General features: G+C 33.8%; 2 protein-coding genes and 1 long non-coding RNA gene across 3 annotated transcripts in view; 1 reads left to right on the plus strand and 2 right to left on the minus strand.

The window, feature by feature from the left end:
• LOC149476791 (uncharacterized) overlaps positions 1–17,233 on the plus strand; it is a 465,754-nt gene that overhangs the window by 344,973 nt on the left and 103,548 nt on the right. The gene's annotated exons all lie outside the window — the stretch shown is intronic.
• Etf-QO (electron transfer flavoprotein-ubiquinone oxidoreductase) overlaps positions 1–17,233 on the minus strand; it is a 110,084-nt gene that overhangs the window by 62,896 nt on the left and 29,955 nt on the right. The window lies entirely within an intron of this gene.
• LOC149476803 (fibroin light chain-like) lies at positions 2,955–9,838 on the minus strand. The gene is made up of 7 exons (XM_089711240.1): positions 9,768–9,838; positions 6,612–6,703; positions 6,128–6,323; positions 5,565–5,708; positions 4,116–4,213; positions 3,652–3,796; positions 2,955–3,237 (listed from the first exon to the last, which is right to left on the minus strand). Exons 1-7 carry the CDS (start codon positions 9,801–9,803, stop codon positions 3,142–3,144), a joined length of 807 nt encoding a protein of 268 aa, XP_089567366.1. The 5' UTR covers positions 9,804–9,838; the 3' UTR covers positions 2,955–3,141.

The following is a 17,233-nucleotide window of genomic DNA, read 5'->3' on the forward strand; positions in this document are numbered from 1 at the left end:
AAAGAATTTTCATGAATCATTTTAATTTGTTTAAAGTATGCCATGTTTCTTAATGTTATGGGAACTGCGTATTCGATCGCTAAAGTACGACCAGTCTAAAATAAATCAAATTTGTTTTTATCTTCTTAACGTGTAAAGTATGAAATCTAAAATGTCTGCTGTAAACAAGCGTCGAACCACGGGTATTTTTTACAGCTGTTTATTTGGTTATAAGTGTATTGGTTTACATGTAAACCCGCTTCTTCTGATTTTTGAAACCATTTAATTACATTGGTTTACGTCAACCAAATCAAAAACTAATGATTAAACAAATTTAAACAAATTAAGGTCTTTTATTGGTATTTTTTTCAAACTTCTGCGTTGAGCCGTTTTCGAGATCTGGGAAATCCCAAAACGTTACCGCAGCAAAATCTTAAATAACTAAAGAACTATACCACACACAAATTTTGCTATTTATAAACATTTACTACTCAACAAAAGCTATCTATTCATGTATTTGGTTCCGTGCTGAAACTAATTTTTGAAAGACGATTTTGCCTGGGTAACGTTTCAAACGTTACTCCAGCAAAATTTGTTTTTCTTAAATAACTTAAAAACTACAATTCAAACAAATTTTGCTATTAGTAAACAAATTGCTCCTCATGATACACTAATTATTTGTTTAAGTCTCATCTCTCTAAAGCAAAACATTTTGCCTGGGTAACGCACACTGTGAAATGCCTATTACTTTTAGTTTTTCAACAAAAACATGTAACTACAATGAGTTTGCACCAATTTGCAATGCCGTCGAAAAAATAATAGCTTCAGCTTACATCTGCTACCATTTGGCCGCGGCGCCAAATATTTTTTGTTATTTACTATTGTAACTCTAGTGTTTACAAATTTTTAAAAAGCTGTGAAAATCTACAACAATCATCAGCCATTTTGACCGAGTTTTTGTTTCTGTAACTTTCGTGTAACATCAATTAAGCTTTATTTTTATAATTCAACACTGTTATAAACACAGTAATGAGCATCGAATTATTCATTCTGCCCATAACATATTCCGAATTAGGATATGTTCCTTCTCCTAATAATAGGTATCGTTAAATCCTTGACTATTTCTCAGAAGTAGATAAAGATTTCGTCTATTTACTCGCGCATAAATCTTATCTAAAACATGAAGGTAAACCTTGTCAAATGTGGATTGTGGACAAATCATATGATGAGAAAATCCAACAGGAAAAATAGTAAAATGAAGGGAAATCGCCCAAGCTTTATTATAAAGGGAGATAAAATTTCGCCATCGGCATCCTACACTTTAGATTTAATTAGCCGTAAAGCGAAAGCATGCACGGAGAGTTGGAGTCGACTACAGTGAAGCTATCAAAATCATGGACCACAATACGTTCTTTGTGATCTTGTATTACACGCTTCGCTGAGTCTTAACCCTATTACTGATCTGCTCAAAACTTGTGTGCTGTGCGCACGGTGCGGGCGATCGCGGAGGCGATTTATATTTTCCTTTTTCAATATAAAGCTTAGGAGTGAGACCTTTCTTGAGAGCAGTTACTTGTCAAAAACTACTTTGAATAACGTATAGAAACTGTTTTAAGATATTTATTATTGACGTCGATGTAGGTGCAGCAAGTAATGTAGGTTCGACGCAACATTTTTTAACAGTAAACAAATGTATGGCTAATAAATAACTATGAATGTTATAATTTTAGTTTTTCTAATCATTATTATGCCGTGGGTTTTTCTTTTTGTACATATAATATAATTTTAATGTTTTCCCCGTTTATAAATAATTATTATAGTAGGAACTTATCATTGTTTGCGTTAAATTGATTCATATCGATATTTACAAATGGAATTAGGTAAACTACCATAAATAACAATAAATTCGAATTTCAACAACCCAAACTACATAATTTATATAAAAAAATCACATAAAATAAAGAATAAGCAACTCGCGCTTCTCACCACTATGACCGCTATATTCTAAAGAGTGAAGAATTTTGCCGAGCATCGCGGCGCCTGGAAGAAATTGCCTGAAACTGATGCCCGGATTTCACAATATTGAGAATACTGCGAATTGTTTACACAGGCACTTTATACAGCTCGGTAACACGAAAATATGCACTTAGCTACAGTTCATTCAGCGAAACTTTAAGCGAAATCTCTCTGAAGTACGCTGTTTGGCTTATTTTCTTGGGTAGGACAAGGTATGGTAGGGCTGGTAAGAGCGTATACGCACTATGCGGGTAGCCGCATTGCGGGTAGCCGTCCGGCTGACCGCAAGCACAATTATGTACGGAATATTCATTTCTATGCGCACTGCGCGGTCTGCGGTAGCCGCATCGCATACGCTCTGAGTGGTCATTCACATATTATAGTCCTTTCCACCTAAGATGATTTCTGTGACACATCGATTTTTGACACGTGTAGAGATGTCGGTTACTGAAATCGTATCAATTGTTTCCGATAATCGATAATATTCTATATGGAAATGAAATCGATTTAAATAAAGTACCAAAATTAGTTTTTTCGGCATTTCGCCAACAATTAACTAAGAAAACTTAGCAAGCAACAGCAACAAAAAGTCAACAATAACAATTAGTAACAATAACAGAATACCACGTAAAGTATCAATATAAAAATGCAACTTGTATACAAGGCTGACGCACTCGTACAGACGATTGACTCGATTGACAAACGATCACAAGATGGGCGCCGATTATATGATTTTCCAACTCTATGATTTTTCAACGATCCATTTCATGTACACGAATTGCGTAGGTATTATATTTTTGTGTTATTTTATTTTATTTTTCATTATATTAAACTAAACAATACTGTTTTTGATTTATAAGCTTAAGATGTTTCATTTTTATATTTTTGGTAATAATGCCGCCATAAAATAAAAATATTATGCACTAAAATTATTTTGACTTTTTAAACATAAAATTCGTAATTCGGATACATCTTTATTAACAATCAGAGTCCAGAATAAAAGCCAGATCGGTGTTATATACTTATATTTACAATACTATACATTATTTGTGTAATTTATTAACAAATACATAAATAATTATTTCGATTCGTTGTTATATACAGGATTGCATATAGATATGGTCATATATATGAGAATTATAGGGTTTAGAATTGGATTTTGGAGAGCCCTTGGAGGAGGCTGGTCTTGGCTGCTGCAGCCGCATTCGTGGGGTTGCCTCCGTCGGCTACTACGCGCAAGAACTGAAAAACAATATTAATTATATTTTAGTTAAAGTAAAAGAAACATTCTGTGTTCAAAAAATATATTATTACACCATTACATTTGGACAGTGAAAAAGAAAAAAGTCACACTTTACCAGACTAACGCATTCTGTAAGTCTTCATATGACGCCTTTATCACTGCATCGTCAGTTCTGATGTTCTTCTGATGATGATAAAACTCACATGTCTCAATTGTGAAGCAGGATACTCCGTAATTTCCCTTAGACACCAGCACTACTCGAGAATGCAGCACTTTAAAGTCTGATGATAATATTGATTATGATGTCATACACATGTGGGATGTTGGCGGCGGTGAGATTGTTACTGCTCACGTTGAACGCCTTGTACATGCGCCTGGCAACGCACTATGATGATCATGATGATGACACTCACCTGGCTCAGCTGAGGAAGAGCTAACTGTGCGAGCTGGGACACTTGGGGGATGCTGGTCGCGGTGACGACGGCGGCCATGTTGTTACTGCGCACGTTGAACGCCTTGTACATGCGTCTGGCCACGCAGTACTCTTCGTTCAGGAGGCTAGAGAGAAATATAAGTATGTACATATAAGTATTATATATTTATATAAGTATTATATAAATTGTTTTCATTATGTACTTGTGAGGCTATGTGCCATTAAATAAACGTTTTCTTTCTTTCTTTCAAATAAATAAAATACATGTAATGAAAGAGATTTCTTGTTTAATGAACCCCTAGATAATTAATTAAATAGAATCAATTTGGAGATAATAATTTCCATAAGCATAACTAACAATACAAACATTAACTCTCCCTAGTATCTGTAGATTATAGTCTGCAAATATTCATAAAATAAGTAAAGGATAATGTAAAAACTTACGCGCTTTGAGCTGGTGAAGCGCTGTTCATGATGGCATCCCAGGCTTCCTCGAATTGGTAAGTTCTGCCTCCTCCGAGACAGTTTCCGCGAGGACCGACCTATAGCCATTATAATCATCATAATCTAATACAAAATATCACTTTTACGGCATTTTTTTCTCAAAAAGATTACATATTAATCACTTACAGAGAAATATTATTTTATTACAAACATGTTTACTCGCTTAGCGTTTTAATAACGTAGTAGGTAAGAAGTTAGTTAGTACAATAGAATCAAAGGAGAATAACAAAAAAATGGGCGGTAATTTTTATAAACGTACGTTCAAACTACCCCAACGACATTCAAAAGATATAAGGCTTGTTTCTTAGGCACTTTTCATATTATAATATGTAGAAAGAGCATAAAAGAAAAAAGCTTTGATTGACTTTACAAGACGTACCATGATAAATACTAAAAAAATTGTGACCATTTTCATTTCTTATTAAAATAGAGCTATAACTTAACTTTATTATCCTGCATTTTGATAGTATAGTATCATGACAATACATATCTTCTTCATTAAGGAATAGCGCCATTATCCCCTATATTTATCACATGCAGAACCTATGACAATATTGCATCCATTGTGCTTTCTTCATCCATTACGTAGGACAATCAATTATTCCCAACCATTTATAACAATAACCTGCGGATCCCGATGGAGATGATAGATGCATACAATGTATTGTGATTTGTGCACGTCATGTTCCGTTCTATTTCTGATACAATGCACCGGGGTATTTGCTGTTAATTTCAATGGAATTTATAGGAAATGTTGGGGAAATGCTTTAGTTGATGTGCAATTGAAATGACTGATTGGATAAAGTAAATGTTCAAAGTTTTGTAACGTTGTATTTTTTTTGTAAATTGTTCGATAATAATTCATTAGTGACGTATCCAAGCATATATAAATGTCTGTATATTTAATTACATATTGTATTATTACATTTAGTAATTAGAAGCAAAAGTTTATATAAATTATATTAGCATACTACTTCAACACACTACACTACTTCATAAAAATAACTGTAAACTTTTCCAATTACAGAAAGAATTTACTATAAAAATGTTAGAAATAAGTATAGAGTGATTGTTTCTTAGTTCTATTATCTGTCATTGCAATTAAAACAGTATATTATAATGATAATCTAATCCAAGAATATGATGTCGATTTCGGTCATAAGGCGATTCACACACGGCACCGCGCACCGCGGCGGTTGGCAGTGAATCCCTACGAGGAACGTACCGTTCGACCGCGCGGTCGGGCGGTGTATGTGTGTTTGGTATCAACGGATTTAATAGAAGCCAATGCAACTTGAGAATCGCTTCACCGCCAACCGCGGCGGCACGCGGCACCGTGTGTTAATCGCCTAACTCATAATGATCTGATCATACAATTATTTTACTTACAGAGTAACGGACGGCGTTAGGGTTGACGATCAATTGAGAGATGGTGTCGATGTGATTGGAGAGACGCTCAACAAAGTTCACCAAGGCTGGAGTAAGACCAGCGCTGTTCCCGGAGCTTGAGGCGTAGGCGAAGGCGTTGATGAGCTGCAATTTTAATGTTAGATGAGTATGTAAAAGGTACGTTCATAGAATTAGAGTTGAAAAGGAGAATAGTTTCAATGAGGGTAATTGTATGAAGAAATTTTACAGAATTATGATGTAGGTAACCTAATATCTGTCGATATAATCAGCGTTGAAGTATTTAAGGAACTATATGTAGAAATCAAAAGATTTATAAATGAGAATTCGTTACTAATACTTTTTAAGTAGGTAACCAAATTTGCTTTGACTAAATATCAGAAATGATAGGGTATATTATGTTTTTACCAAGTGTATATGCAATCATTCAGTTTAGTTTTACATGTTTGTTTTTACAGAATCGAGTTGACAAACTTCGTATTTGAGCTTGAACAGAAAATAAAGATATAATATTTAATACTCTACTAAATATCACGGAAACTCACGCCAGCAGCTTCACAAGAGTCCCCAGGGATGCCGTTGGCGAGTTCTCCCAAAGCAGCCATAGACTGGATGAGAGCTGATGCCTGGCTGACGGAGCTGGGGCTGTTGCCCATGTCAGAGAAGATCTGGATCATCATGTGTGCGTACAGCGGGATGTCAGCGTTGTCCACGTAGTCGAAGGGGCCGGTGATCACGTAACTGGCAAATGTAGTATTAAATTAATGTGATCACTCGAGAAAAAAAGAAACTCTCCCAAATCAATTACAAAGAATGCAAATGTTTATTGTCAGAAAACAATTACAGATTAAAATAAACAACTAGCACTAACCTAAACCTAAAAAATAACAAAAAAGACAGAAAATTTTAAAGACACTTGCATAGGTAATTGAACCTGCATACACTTTCTATTCTGCTAGAAAATCACCAGTAACCCGTGTGCCAACATCTATTTTTCGAAGCTACAATAATAAATACTTTTTTAATTACCTGTTAACAGCGTTTCCATTGTCAGGTGCGGAAGGAATTTCGTTAACTGAGTAGAAAGTAACTCCGGCGGTGGAAGGGGCGGCGAAGGCGCTCTGAAACAAATAATAATATTATTGTAGGTGCTGTGCTGACGCAGGATTTTCGGTAGCGTCGCACATTCGCATAGCGTCGCCCCCAGTTGTCCCGTAACTCGCGCCACCGACCCATATCTAAGTAGTTTATAAAATTAGAGTAATATATTTTTGTAACTAAGAGGAAAATATATAATTTCTATTGGCTGCAATCTTTAATTAATCTCCATACACACCGCTACACTAAAATATTATATGAGATGTCTTTAAGATTAGAAGACCAGAAGGGTGATCATTAAAAGTATATTTTAACTTTCCTCCATCCAAAGTATAACATGGGGGGTTACCGTTGTTAGAGCAGTATTATTTCCAGTGTGGGAAAGTGATGGCACTAGACGAACCTTTTAGCTATCTCATTTTTCCACAATACCTACTGCTTAAAAGCATCATGGTAACTAATAACATATTTATAACGATCACCAGATTTTGAATGTGGAGACGATTTTTACAATATATGCCAAAAATAAAGACGCGGATCTAGATCATAAAAGGGTTGTCTTTACAGCCAAATATACTGTAAATGAAAGCCTATTTATACGCCGAAGTATCATATTTAGGCACTAAGCGACTGAGCCGGTTTTGACATAAGATAACACTAATCTAAATAGAAAAGACACCAATTAAACACTTACTAAAATACTTGTTGTTATTACTATATAAAAAGAATTTCTAATATTATTTTCAATAACCTATCACGGATTATACATCGTGCGCTATTCAAAATCAATCAAATTTCTACAACCATACTCGTCTAAAATTTGTCAGCATAATTTGGCACCGAATAAACCATCGAGTCACGAATCCCCGGATCTGTAGTTAACAGCTGAATAATAATGCCTCCTCCAAAATACCAATATGCACTCGATACGATCATTACAGATGATTGACGTGTAATACTCTGCTAATACGATGGGCGAGTGCAATCTGTGCTTTATTGTTGTGTAAATCCCTTGTTTTCGGGTTTTGTCTAATATTCTAGATAGAGTAGGGATTATGGTTGCCAATAGTTATCTTATAGTGAAATATTGTTTTAGAAAATTAAATGATTTTGGAATGATATTTAGGGCTGAGATATTATGTTACGATTTATTACGAGTAGGTACATTTATTATCGCTCTAAACTGCTAAATATAAATGATTGAAGCCTCTTCATTTACAAATTCGTTTGAAGAATAACAATATAAATAAATTTAAGAGATATTCATATAAATCATGCTTTCGTACTTCAGCTCATAAACATTTTATAAATCCTTTCCGTCTCGCAAAAAGAAACACGAAATGATACCATTAAAATATTAGGAAAACATTTCATTCAGTGCAATCAAAAACAAAATAAACATTCATTTATATTATTCCCGCTAACATAAAGAATAAATTATCATTTATTCGCAGAAGAGTAATTTAATAGGCTAATGGCTCTCATAGAAATGCTAGGAAATATTATAGTTAATACAGGAATGGAATAATTGTAGAGTCCTTTAACTCGAACAACAAAGGAAATCTGAAGGCTTGTGTAGGTGGAAAACTAGGTACTGGGGTGACTATAGCTTTCTTTAGTTACAGGATAACTTTTATTTTATTACAATATAAGATAGATTTTTACAATATAACTAAGTACAATTTTTTTATTTAGGAAAATATTGAGTTTTGTATTAAAAGCTCTATATTTTATACACAAAAGTATTTTCAAGAGTAAATGAGTTGTTTTTAAAACTTTAATTATAGTGTACAAAAAGTATATACCTAGTTATAATAATTTAACTGTAAATAGTAGTAATTTTTGAATTTTTTACAAAAGGAAGAAAAACGTAAACTGAGTAAATTGACCCAAACTCTCATACTCTCAAGATTTTGAAATAATCAATGAGAACATTTTAAAATACGCTCAAATCTTACCAATGACAAATGTAGATTATGACTAAATTAAACGCTTTAAATCTACCAAGTAAATCATCCTATTATACAAAGTATACAATACCACCTACCCCCGTACCATGACGTCTTAAAGCAGTATTACTTCAAAATGACAGCGTACTTTGTCTAGCGCCATCACTTTCCCTCATTGGTAATTGGTAAAATATGTACTGCTATAAGACATGGTAACCCTGAACCTTTACTGTAAGGGCATAATGACCTGTGACAGCCTCCTTGGCACAGTGGATGACGCGTGAGCGTAGAACCAAGGGGTCCTGGGTTCGATTTCAGGTGGAGACGAAGAAAAAAAATGTCTCGGTCTGGCAGAACACAGAAGGCTAATCACCTACTTGTCCTTATAGAAAATCGTTCAGTGAAACAGATGTATAATGCATCTGCCCCTTACCCCACTATATACATGGGACTTCACTTATAATGACCTGTGAATCACTTTTTTTATTTAAATTAAGACATATCTCCTCATTCGCTGACAGTGATGAACCCTACAAGCCGTCATCCGCAGACTGATCTCAATACAGCTTCCCGCGGGGCGACAAACGTATTTTCATGTAAATGTAATGTCGGTAACACGTTAATACGAATTACATATGTATGTATTCATCGTTGATTTACATACGGCCATGGATTTAGCGAATGGTCGTGTAAATTTGAAATGTTATGAGTTTTATCATTTAAGGTATCGCCGTTTCATAATAAATATGGTTTAAAAAGAACAAAAACTAAGATAAATTATTGTATTGTCACCGATAATTGATATATGTACATATATATACAAAATTTGAATTACATATATATTTACAGAAAAAGAAAAATATTCAGTTGTCTAGATTAATAACGACTGAAAAAAAAGACATGATATACCATAAAATAATGGACACAGTTATCTAATAATTATAATATAACATGAGTTGGAAAATTATAACAGGAGATAGTAAAAACTTCACTACTCTTCCCTATTTTTATAAGAACACAGGGAAACTATAAAATATACACTGTACAGTCGTGTTAAAAATACAACTCTATAAAGAACAACGCTACTAAAAGCTAATTACATACATTAATGTAAAACAAACAGAAAATAGGGTCATACCTGCGCGGCGAGCAGTACTAGCACGAAAGGCAGCATTTTGCTGGTCTAAAATCGACCAAACGGTATATACTATACACATACTATACGTTCTCACCCCTATTTATACTTACGCAATAATACTTGACAAATTAATCACATTTGTCCAAATAAAAACTGCAAATATTACAACCAACTTGAGTCGGAGTGAAATAAAAACTGTCGAACTCTATTTCATTTATGTTACGGTTGAAAATTGCATAGCACTTACAAAATGAACTGATAGTATAAATTTGTAAAAGTGTATCAAAAATAATTTTAAACAAAAGGGTTAATTGATTTGTTTCAAATATTCAATTGTTTTGCATGTGAATGGATATTGATTATAATAAATAATAAATATATTGTACGTCATACATTGTGTAAACACTATAGAGGTTATATTTCATGACTTTTCAGCCCTTTTGATATGATATATCGGAAAACAATAGTGGAAGCATTGAAGAGCAATTATTTTTTGAGAAAAATCGGGTCATATCATCAGGCAAAAACGTGATCACAATCTGTCTCCAATCTAGTAGGATTCTTCGTACAATAATAATTCACTACTAATTTATTGAATAATATTTTTTTACTAGCCTTTCGCCCGCAGCTTCGCCCGCGTAGTCAAAGGAAAACCCGCATAGTTCCCGTTCCTGTGGGAGTTTCGGGATAAAAAACTATCCTATATGTAAATTCAAGTAACCCTCTATAATGTGTGTGCCAACATGAAGATCGGTTCAGTAGTTTTTGCTTCTGTCCGTAAACAGTACATAACATTCGCTGTATCGCAGATAATATCATAACATACTAGGCTGTATTATATTAGTTCAATGCTGAAACATTCCATAAAAAATCTGTTAATATTCCCAATTCATCTATATCCATGTCTATACTGATATATTATAAAGCTGAATAGTTTGTTTGTTTGTTTGAACGCGCTAATCTCGGAAACTACTGGTCCGATTTGCAAACTTCTTTCGTTGTTAGATAGCCCATTTATCGAGGAAGGTTATAGGCTATAATATCATCACGCTACGACCAACAGGAGTGGAGCCACGGGAGTGAAACCGCGCGGAGCAGCTGGTACTTCATAAACCTAAACTCAATAGTTCCTAAATATCTAAACATGTATCATAATTCATAATCCCCATTCCGTCTAATGCACAACTTTATTTTCTCCAACTAGCCAATAAACACGTGTTTGTTCCAAGGAAACAATTCTCGGAGGCTTCTAATCCTTCAGAGATTTATGTAACATCTGTATTTTGTACACTAGCGAGTTTTACTAAAGGCTTACAGAGTCAAATACACACAAGGAGGTGGCGCAAAGTTAAAGATACGCGATTTATACGTTTTTTGAGAAAATATAAATTGAAAGTTAAAGCTTTGTAGACTAGATACATTATTGTACATAAAGGGAAACTATTTTGGTCCTAGTAAAATGTCTAACAATATTTATTTACATGTACTCTACCTACTGACTTCTCATATTCTGATGGTTCGATTTGCCATACAGCATTGCGCGAACGTCAAGATAATGTATACCATTATGATTAAATAACATTTATATATTATACATATATGAATATGATTGTGATTGACCATAAGAAAAGTGATTTAGGTAACAATTTTCAGCATAAAATTAACAAGCGAATAATCGTTATTAGCAAAAAGGCCACTAAATTCTACCAAAAACTTAAAAATATAAAGTGTTAGCCCAAACAATGAATACAAACGAACAAAACATAAAGTTTTCCAGTAGTTGCGCACTAATTAAAGACTAAATCGCGAAATAAAACTGGACTGAACTTAAAATTAGTACTGCACTAATTAAAAGTTCATTAAAAATTCCCTCCACAAAGAATAACAGCTTCAACTGGGACCATGGCTTTTGTGCACCGGCCAACTTTAAGATTATCCACTATTTCTAAGAATGTCTTTGTATTTCAAGAGGTTTTGTATTTGAAAGCTTTTAAAATTGAAGATTACAGATTGATAGAAAAGGTTTATTTACGCCGCCACAGAGCTTAGCACCTTAGGCGCGGGTCAAACACAAGCGGCGCGGGCGCGGGCGTGCCATAAGCGCACCTCTTGAATCTGTTTTGCACCACGTCCTTCTTATACATTTTGTATGAAAGAATTTTGGACAGGCGTCGAGACGGCACGCCACGGTTGTGCCAAGGTTGCGCCAAGGTTGCGCCTTTCCAAAATTATTTCATACAAAATGCCAATAGCGCACCCGATGCACGCCGGCAGCGCGCCCGCGGCTTGTATATGTCCCGCGCCTTATAGTGCCAACTATGAGGTGCCAAAATGAAATCTATTTTATTTTTTTGGTTTTATTTTATACAGTTAGTTATCCGGCCGCGGCTTCGCCCGCGAACCCAAAAGAAAACCCTACATAGTTCTCGTTTTTGTGGAATTACCGGGAAAACCTCTACTTTGTCCTTTCTAAGAATTCAAACTATCGTTGTACGAAATTTCATCTTAATCGGTTCAGTGGTTTAGGCGTGAATACAGACAGAGTTACATTCGTATTTATAATATTAGTATGGATAGCATGGATAAAACTAAATAATCCTTTAGCTAAAAATATGTAGCTAAATTTGCTTGTAGAGGTAATATGAAAGCAAACGGTGGATATAGCCAGATGCTTAATGACTGATAATGATAAGCTTAGTCACTCAAATCTATGATTGTTTCCTATTAGAGAAGGACTCGGAGGAGGACATAGGTAAGCATAAAATAAGAGAGTTATATTTTTTAGATACATGTTAAATCCTTGTATAATATTATAATACAGCTGATAGTGTAGGTAAAGCTAAAAAGCTATTAGAAAAAGACGGCAATGTACAATCCTTTTATTTGCAATTTATATGATATAAATAAATCCTTTTCAAGTAAAATGAAACCGCCAATATGAAGTGATCTAATATCTAATATATATTATAAAGGCGAAAGTTTGTAAGGATGTAAGGATGTATGGATGTATGGATGTTTGTTACTCTTTCACGTAAAAACTACTGAACCGATTACAATGAAATTTAGCACACATATAGAGGGTAACTTGGATTAACACATAGGATAGTTTTTATCCCGGAAATCCCACGGGAACGGGAACTATGCGGGTTTTCCTTTGCAAACGCGGGCGAAGCCGCGGGCGGAAATCTAGTAATAATATAAACGGCAACTACTTTACAGTTTTTTCTCCCGTTCTTATCTGTATAATTTTCCAGTGCAGTAAGATGTAAAAAATAATGAACACACAACCTTTTTTAAGGACTCAATGTTTCGATTCGATAAAGCCGGTACCTACTTACTTCTACAAGAGCATAGCTAATCGTTGTTTGAAACAACAAGTGCTCGTATTATTTACATAAACAAAAAAACACAATAAAAATATATTTAAAAATCTCGAATATCCATCTTCAATTTAAATCTACAATCCTACAATCTCCCAAAAAATAACCTCAAAATTCCAAAGCAAAATAATTAAATACGCCAGAATAAATAACTGAAAAACGAAAAGAAATGCCCTGTGGTGACAGATAAGACTTATAAATAATTTATTAACATCTCCCCGACAGTTTTGTTACGCTCTGCAATTTTATTTAACGTCAAGATGAAAAATAATTCACAAATGCTGGGTGCCAGCGATAAGCCAGCAGTCGTAAGATGGGAGATAGGTAATGTTATAAGTATACGAATTTTATGAGATAGAGAAATAAAACATTGACTGATAAACTTATATTTATTTGCCTGCCTTTGATGAAAGTTAGATTTATTATTTTGGTTTATTTTTAAACATACAATCCAATAGTGAAAATAGAGTCATTTTGTCTTAGCACATTGAATAATAAATGAACTTTCCATGTTTTCTATTGTGTTTGTACTATTTTATGACGGTGTACTTAGATCAAACGAGCGAATGCACATTCTAACCCCACTTTGTCAAATTATTTTAGTGTAAACAGGCGTAGAGCATTATTTCGTTGTTCCCAATGCGTTCGACAAGATTCTATGCAATGGTCTAATACTGAACAACACTGAAAACGAGTTTTCGTTTACACTAAAAGATCACGAAAAAATGCTCTTTCTCTAGCTCTAGCTCTATGTTCGTTTGATGTAAATGCACCGTTAGACACGTTAAAGAAACAAATAAATAACAAAGAAAAATTTATGTATGTACATACTCTACCTTAGTACTATACACATTACACATGCCTTCAACTCATGTTAAAAAGTTTAGGTACGTTATAAAATAATATGTTTTCTATCGTTATCTGGTTCGCATTTAAAAATATTTTTTACCAAAATAAAATGTAGGCATCTTCTGAGATACCATTTGCATTATTTTTGCATTCATCATGTTTTGGACCATCTAGGTTATTGACTTGTGGTCTAAATCAATCGACATGACATCGATGGCACTGAAAGAGATCCCTAGATATAATAATCCCTAGATATGAGTTCTAAATGTCGGTCTATATGGGTATCATAAGTCGGCATTTAAAGTTTGTCTCTTCGAAGTACTATATTATATAGGTAGCACTACATGGTATAAAACAATGCATTGTCCCTTTGTCCCTATGTATGCTTAAATCTTTAAAACTACGCAACGGATTTTGATGCGGTTTTTTTTATAGATAGAGTCGAGAGGAAGGTTGAGTGTAATTGAGGTATTAGGTTTTAGACAAAGCGGGCGAAGCCACAGTCGGAAATTATAAGAAAACACGAAAAGTTCTCATAACACGTAATATGAAAATTCTGTCCCTTTTTCCAAAGAAACTAAGAGTATATAGTTTTCCTCGTATATAGTTATCAGTTATAACAAATGTGTTTTGTTAAATTTCGTTGCATTGAAAATCCATTTTACCAAAATGGCGTTAAATGTAAACTGTAATAGTGTTTCACGGCTATAATTTAAGCGTTTGAACACGTTCACAAATGCACTTTAAAATTACTGCAGATTTATATGAAATTAATCGCATTTGACTTATTCATCGCGGTCAGTGGATGCGAGCAGAAAATACAAATTTAATAATTTATTAATTGTTATACAATGTGGAGTAAATTATTCCACATTTTAATTTTAGTTATGGTAAGTTATTTTCATTTTAATTGGGAGGACGGTGAACAGATTAATTATACGCGAAGTCATTGCGAACTCTATGGAGAGATCTTTTTCACAAAACTGGAAAGAAAAAATATGAAATTCAAGCTGAATTAAATTATTATAATTGTTTATTTCTTGCTTTATTGTACTAATGTTAATGTTTCGATTTTTTTAAAACCTTGACGCAAACATAAAGTCCAATTGTCCTGTGCCTTGTAACTGTGGCTGACTGTGGCATCGTAGCTCCGGATAATTCGATTTGGCTGCGGTTTTCTTTAAAATAAAAGCTAGTTGAATAGGTTTTCACTGTTTTTCCGTGATGACCAGCATCAGCGTGTTAAAAATTCTGCGGGCAATGTAGAGTTTTTGTCTTACTTTTAATTAATTTTACTTAATATTAGAGCATCACAAATGTTACATCATTTATTAATCAACGTCATATAGCAATTGCAAATTTAATAGGTTTTATTAATCACTAGGTTTCCGCCCGCGGCTTCGCCCGCACAGTCAAAGAAAAACCCACATAGTTCCCGTTCCCGTGGGATTTCCGGGATGGCGTCATTTTCCCGGGATAAAAAGTAGCCTATGTCCTTTCTCGGGTATAAATAAATATCTCCATACCAAATTTGATGAAAATTGGTTCAGTAGTTTAGGCGTGATTGAGTAACAGACAGACAGACAGAGTTACTTTCGCATTTATAATATTAGTATGGATTTATTAAGGGGCTAAGATATTCTTATTTAACACTTAAAGTCCACCCCGGCTTCGCCCGACGTATATATCTAGCAGTATTTGCCCGAACAGAGTGAAAATAAAAGTGTTATTGTTATATGTTTTCTCTCCATGCGAAACCTTCCTTGTATCTTAACAAAAACGTTAAATATACTTAGTCGAATTGGTCGAGCCGTTCTCGAGATTTACGCTAGTCTTTTATTATTATTTTTTGTTTCAGATAATGGTCTCGAGTGGTTATAGCGAAGAAAATAATACAAAATGTGATGATGAAAATTTCAACTATTATACAATCGCTAGCAAATCCATTGCTTTTCTACCGTTAGTTGTATGACTTCATTGAATGTAATTAATTAAAAATAAAGTATTTTATATGTTTGCAATAAAATTGTTTTATTTTCCCTAATGAATATAATATAATAATGATAATGAATTTTTATTGTATAAATCATTGTGATTTCAGGTATTATGATTTTTATAAGGTCAAGTAGAAATCGTGAAAGTGTGATAATAATTAGAGGTTATTTCTTTAATCGAGTCAATTTAAATATTTTATGTTTTTGATTAAACGGAATCCTCGAAAATATCATCTAGTTTGATATACAATTTATTATTTAGATTTGCTCTTGATTATTACACGTGTCATCGAATACAAGATTGGTAATTTTGCTTTATTGGGTTTAAAGAGAATGACATGATAAACATGATTATCAACATGACTATGCATTCATTTTTGTGAACGTTCTTTTCTCAATCTAACCGAAGCATTAACTCTACATAGAGCTATTCTTATTCAAGTAATTTCCATAAACATGTCTGTTATAAAATCCAGCGTTAAATAACTCACCCAGCAAATAGGTATCTTCATAAATATCTCTCCAATTAAAATATCGCAAGGAAATCGCCGGCATAAGAACTAACTTCCAAAGTTTTGCAAGTAGTTGGCAAGTTTTCAATTGGGCTGGTCCCTATCATTTACTGGGCTACTAAACGCAAAACTTTAAACTGCTTGGCTTACTGCATGGAACATTTGTATAGGTAGGTATATTCAATGGTTAGATGGTTGCGTATATTTTAGAACTAATTTTCCAAGGCGTTTTAACAGGCACATGGCTTAAAATTCAGTATTGTTCGATACTCATAAAACTAAATTTTTTAATTCATGTAAACTTATACAAGTAATAAGGAATAGTCATTAAAATATAAACATGGAAACCCCATTATCTTTTAAAGAGATTAATCATAATTATAGAGACCAACTTCTGACTTAGAAACAAATATCTTCTGTCTCGTATTTTGATTAAGTATTAAATCAGTTAAGTCAAATTTACAGTACCTAACTTCAAAGGAAAGATGACGTACATATTTAACTATGAATTCTAAATAGCCATCTCTCAAAATATAAAACGTCCCCAAAGACGTTAAGATTGGCAAAGCCAAATCAAACTGAAAGTTGAGCAGTATTTAGAAATTGCAGCAACAATTCATCAAGTATTAAGCAAAGCCGCTCCAATTTGCTGACGTCACGACTCTGACCGCACTGTTAGCAAGTTCAAGTCTCTGTCAAGTCTGCGACAGCCGATTGCTAATCCCTGAAGA

This window comes from Colias philodice, chromosome 26 (assembly GCF_061535455.1).
Source record: "Colias philodice isolate Cphi_HAF_F1 chromosome 26, ilColPhil1 Martin Lab GWU primary, whole genome shotgun sequence".
Classification (NCBI taxonomy): domain Eukaryota; kingdom Metazoa; phylum Arthropoda; class Insecta; order Lepidoptera; family Pieridae; genus Colias; species Colias philodice.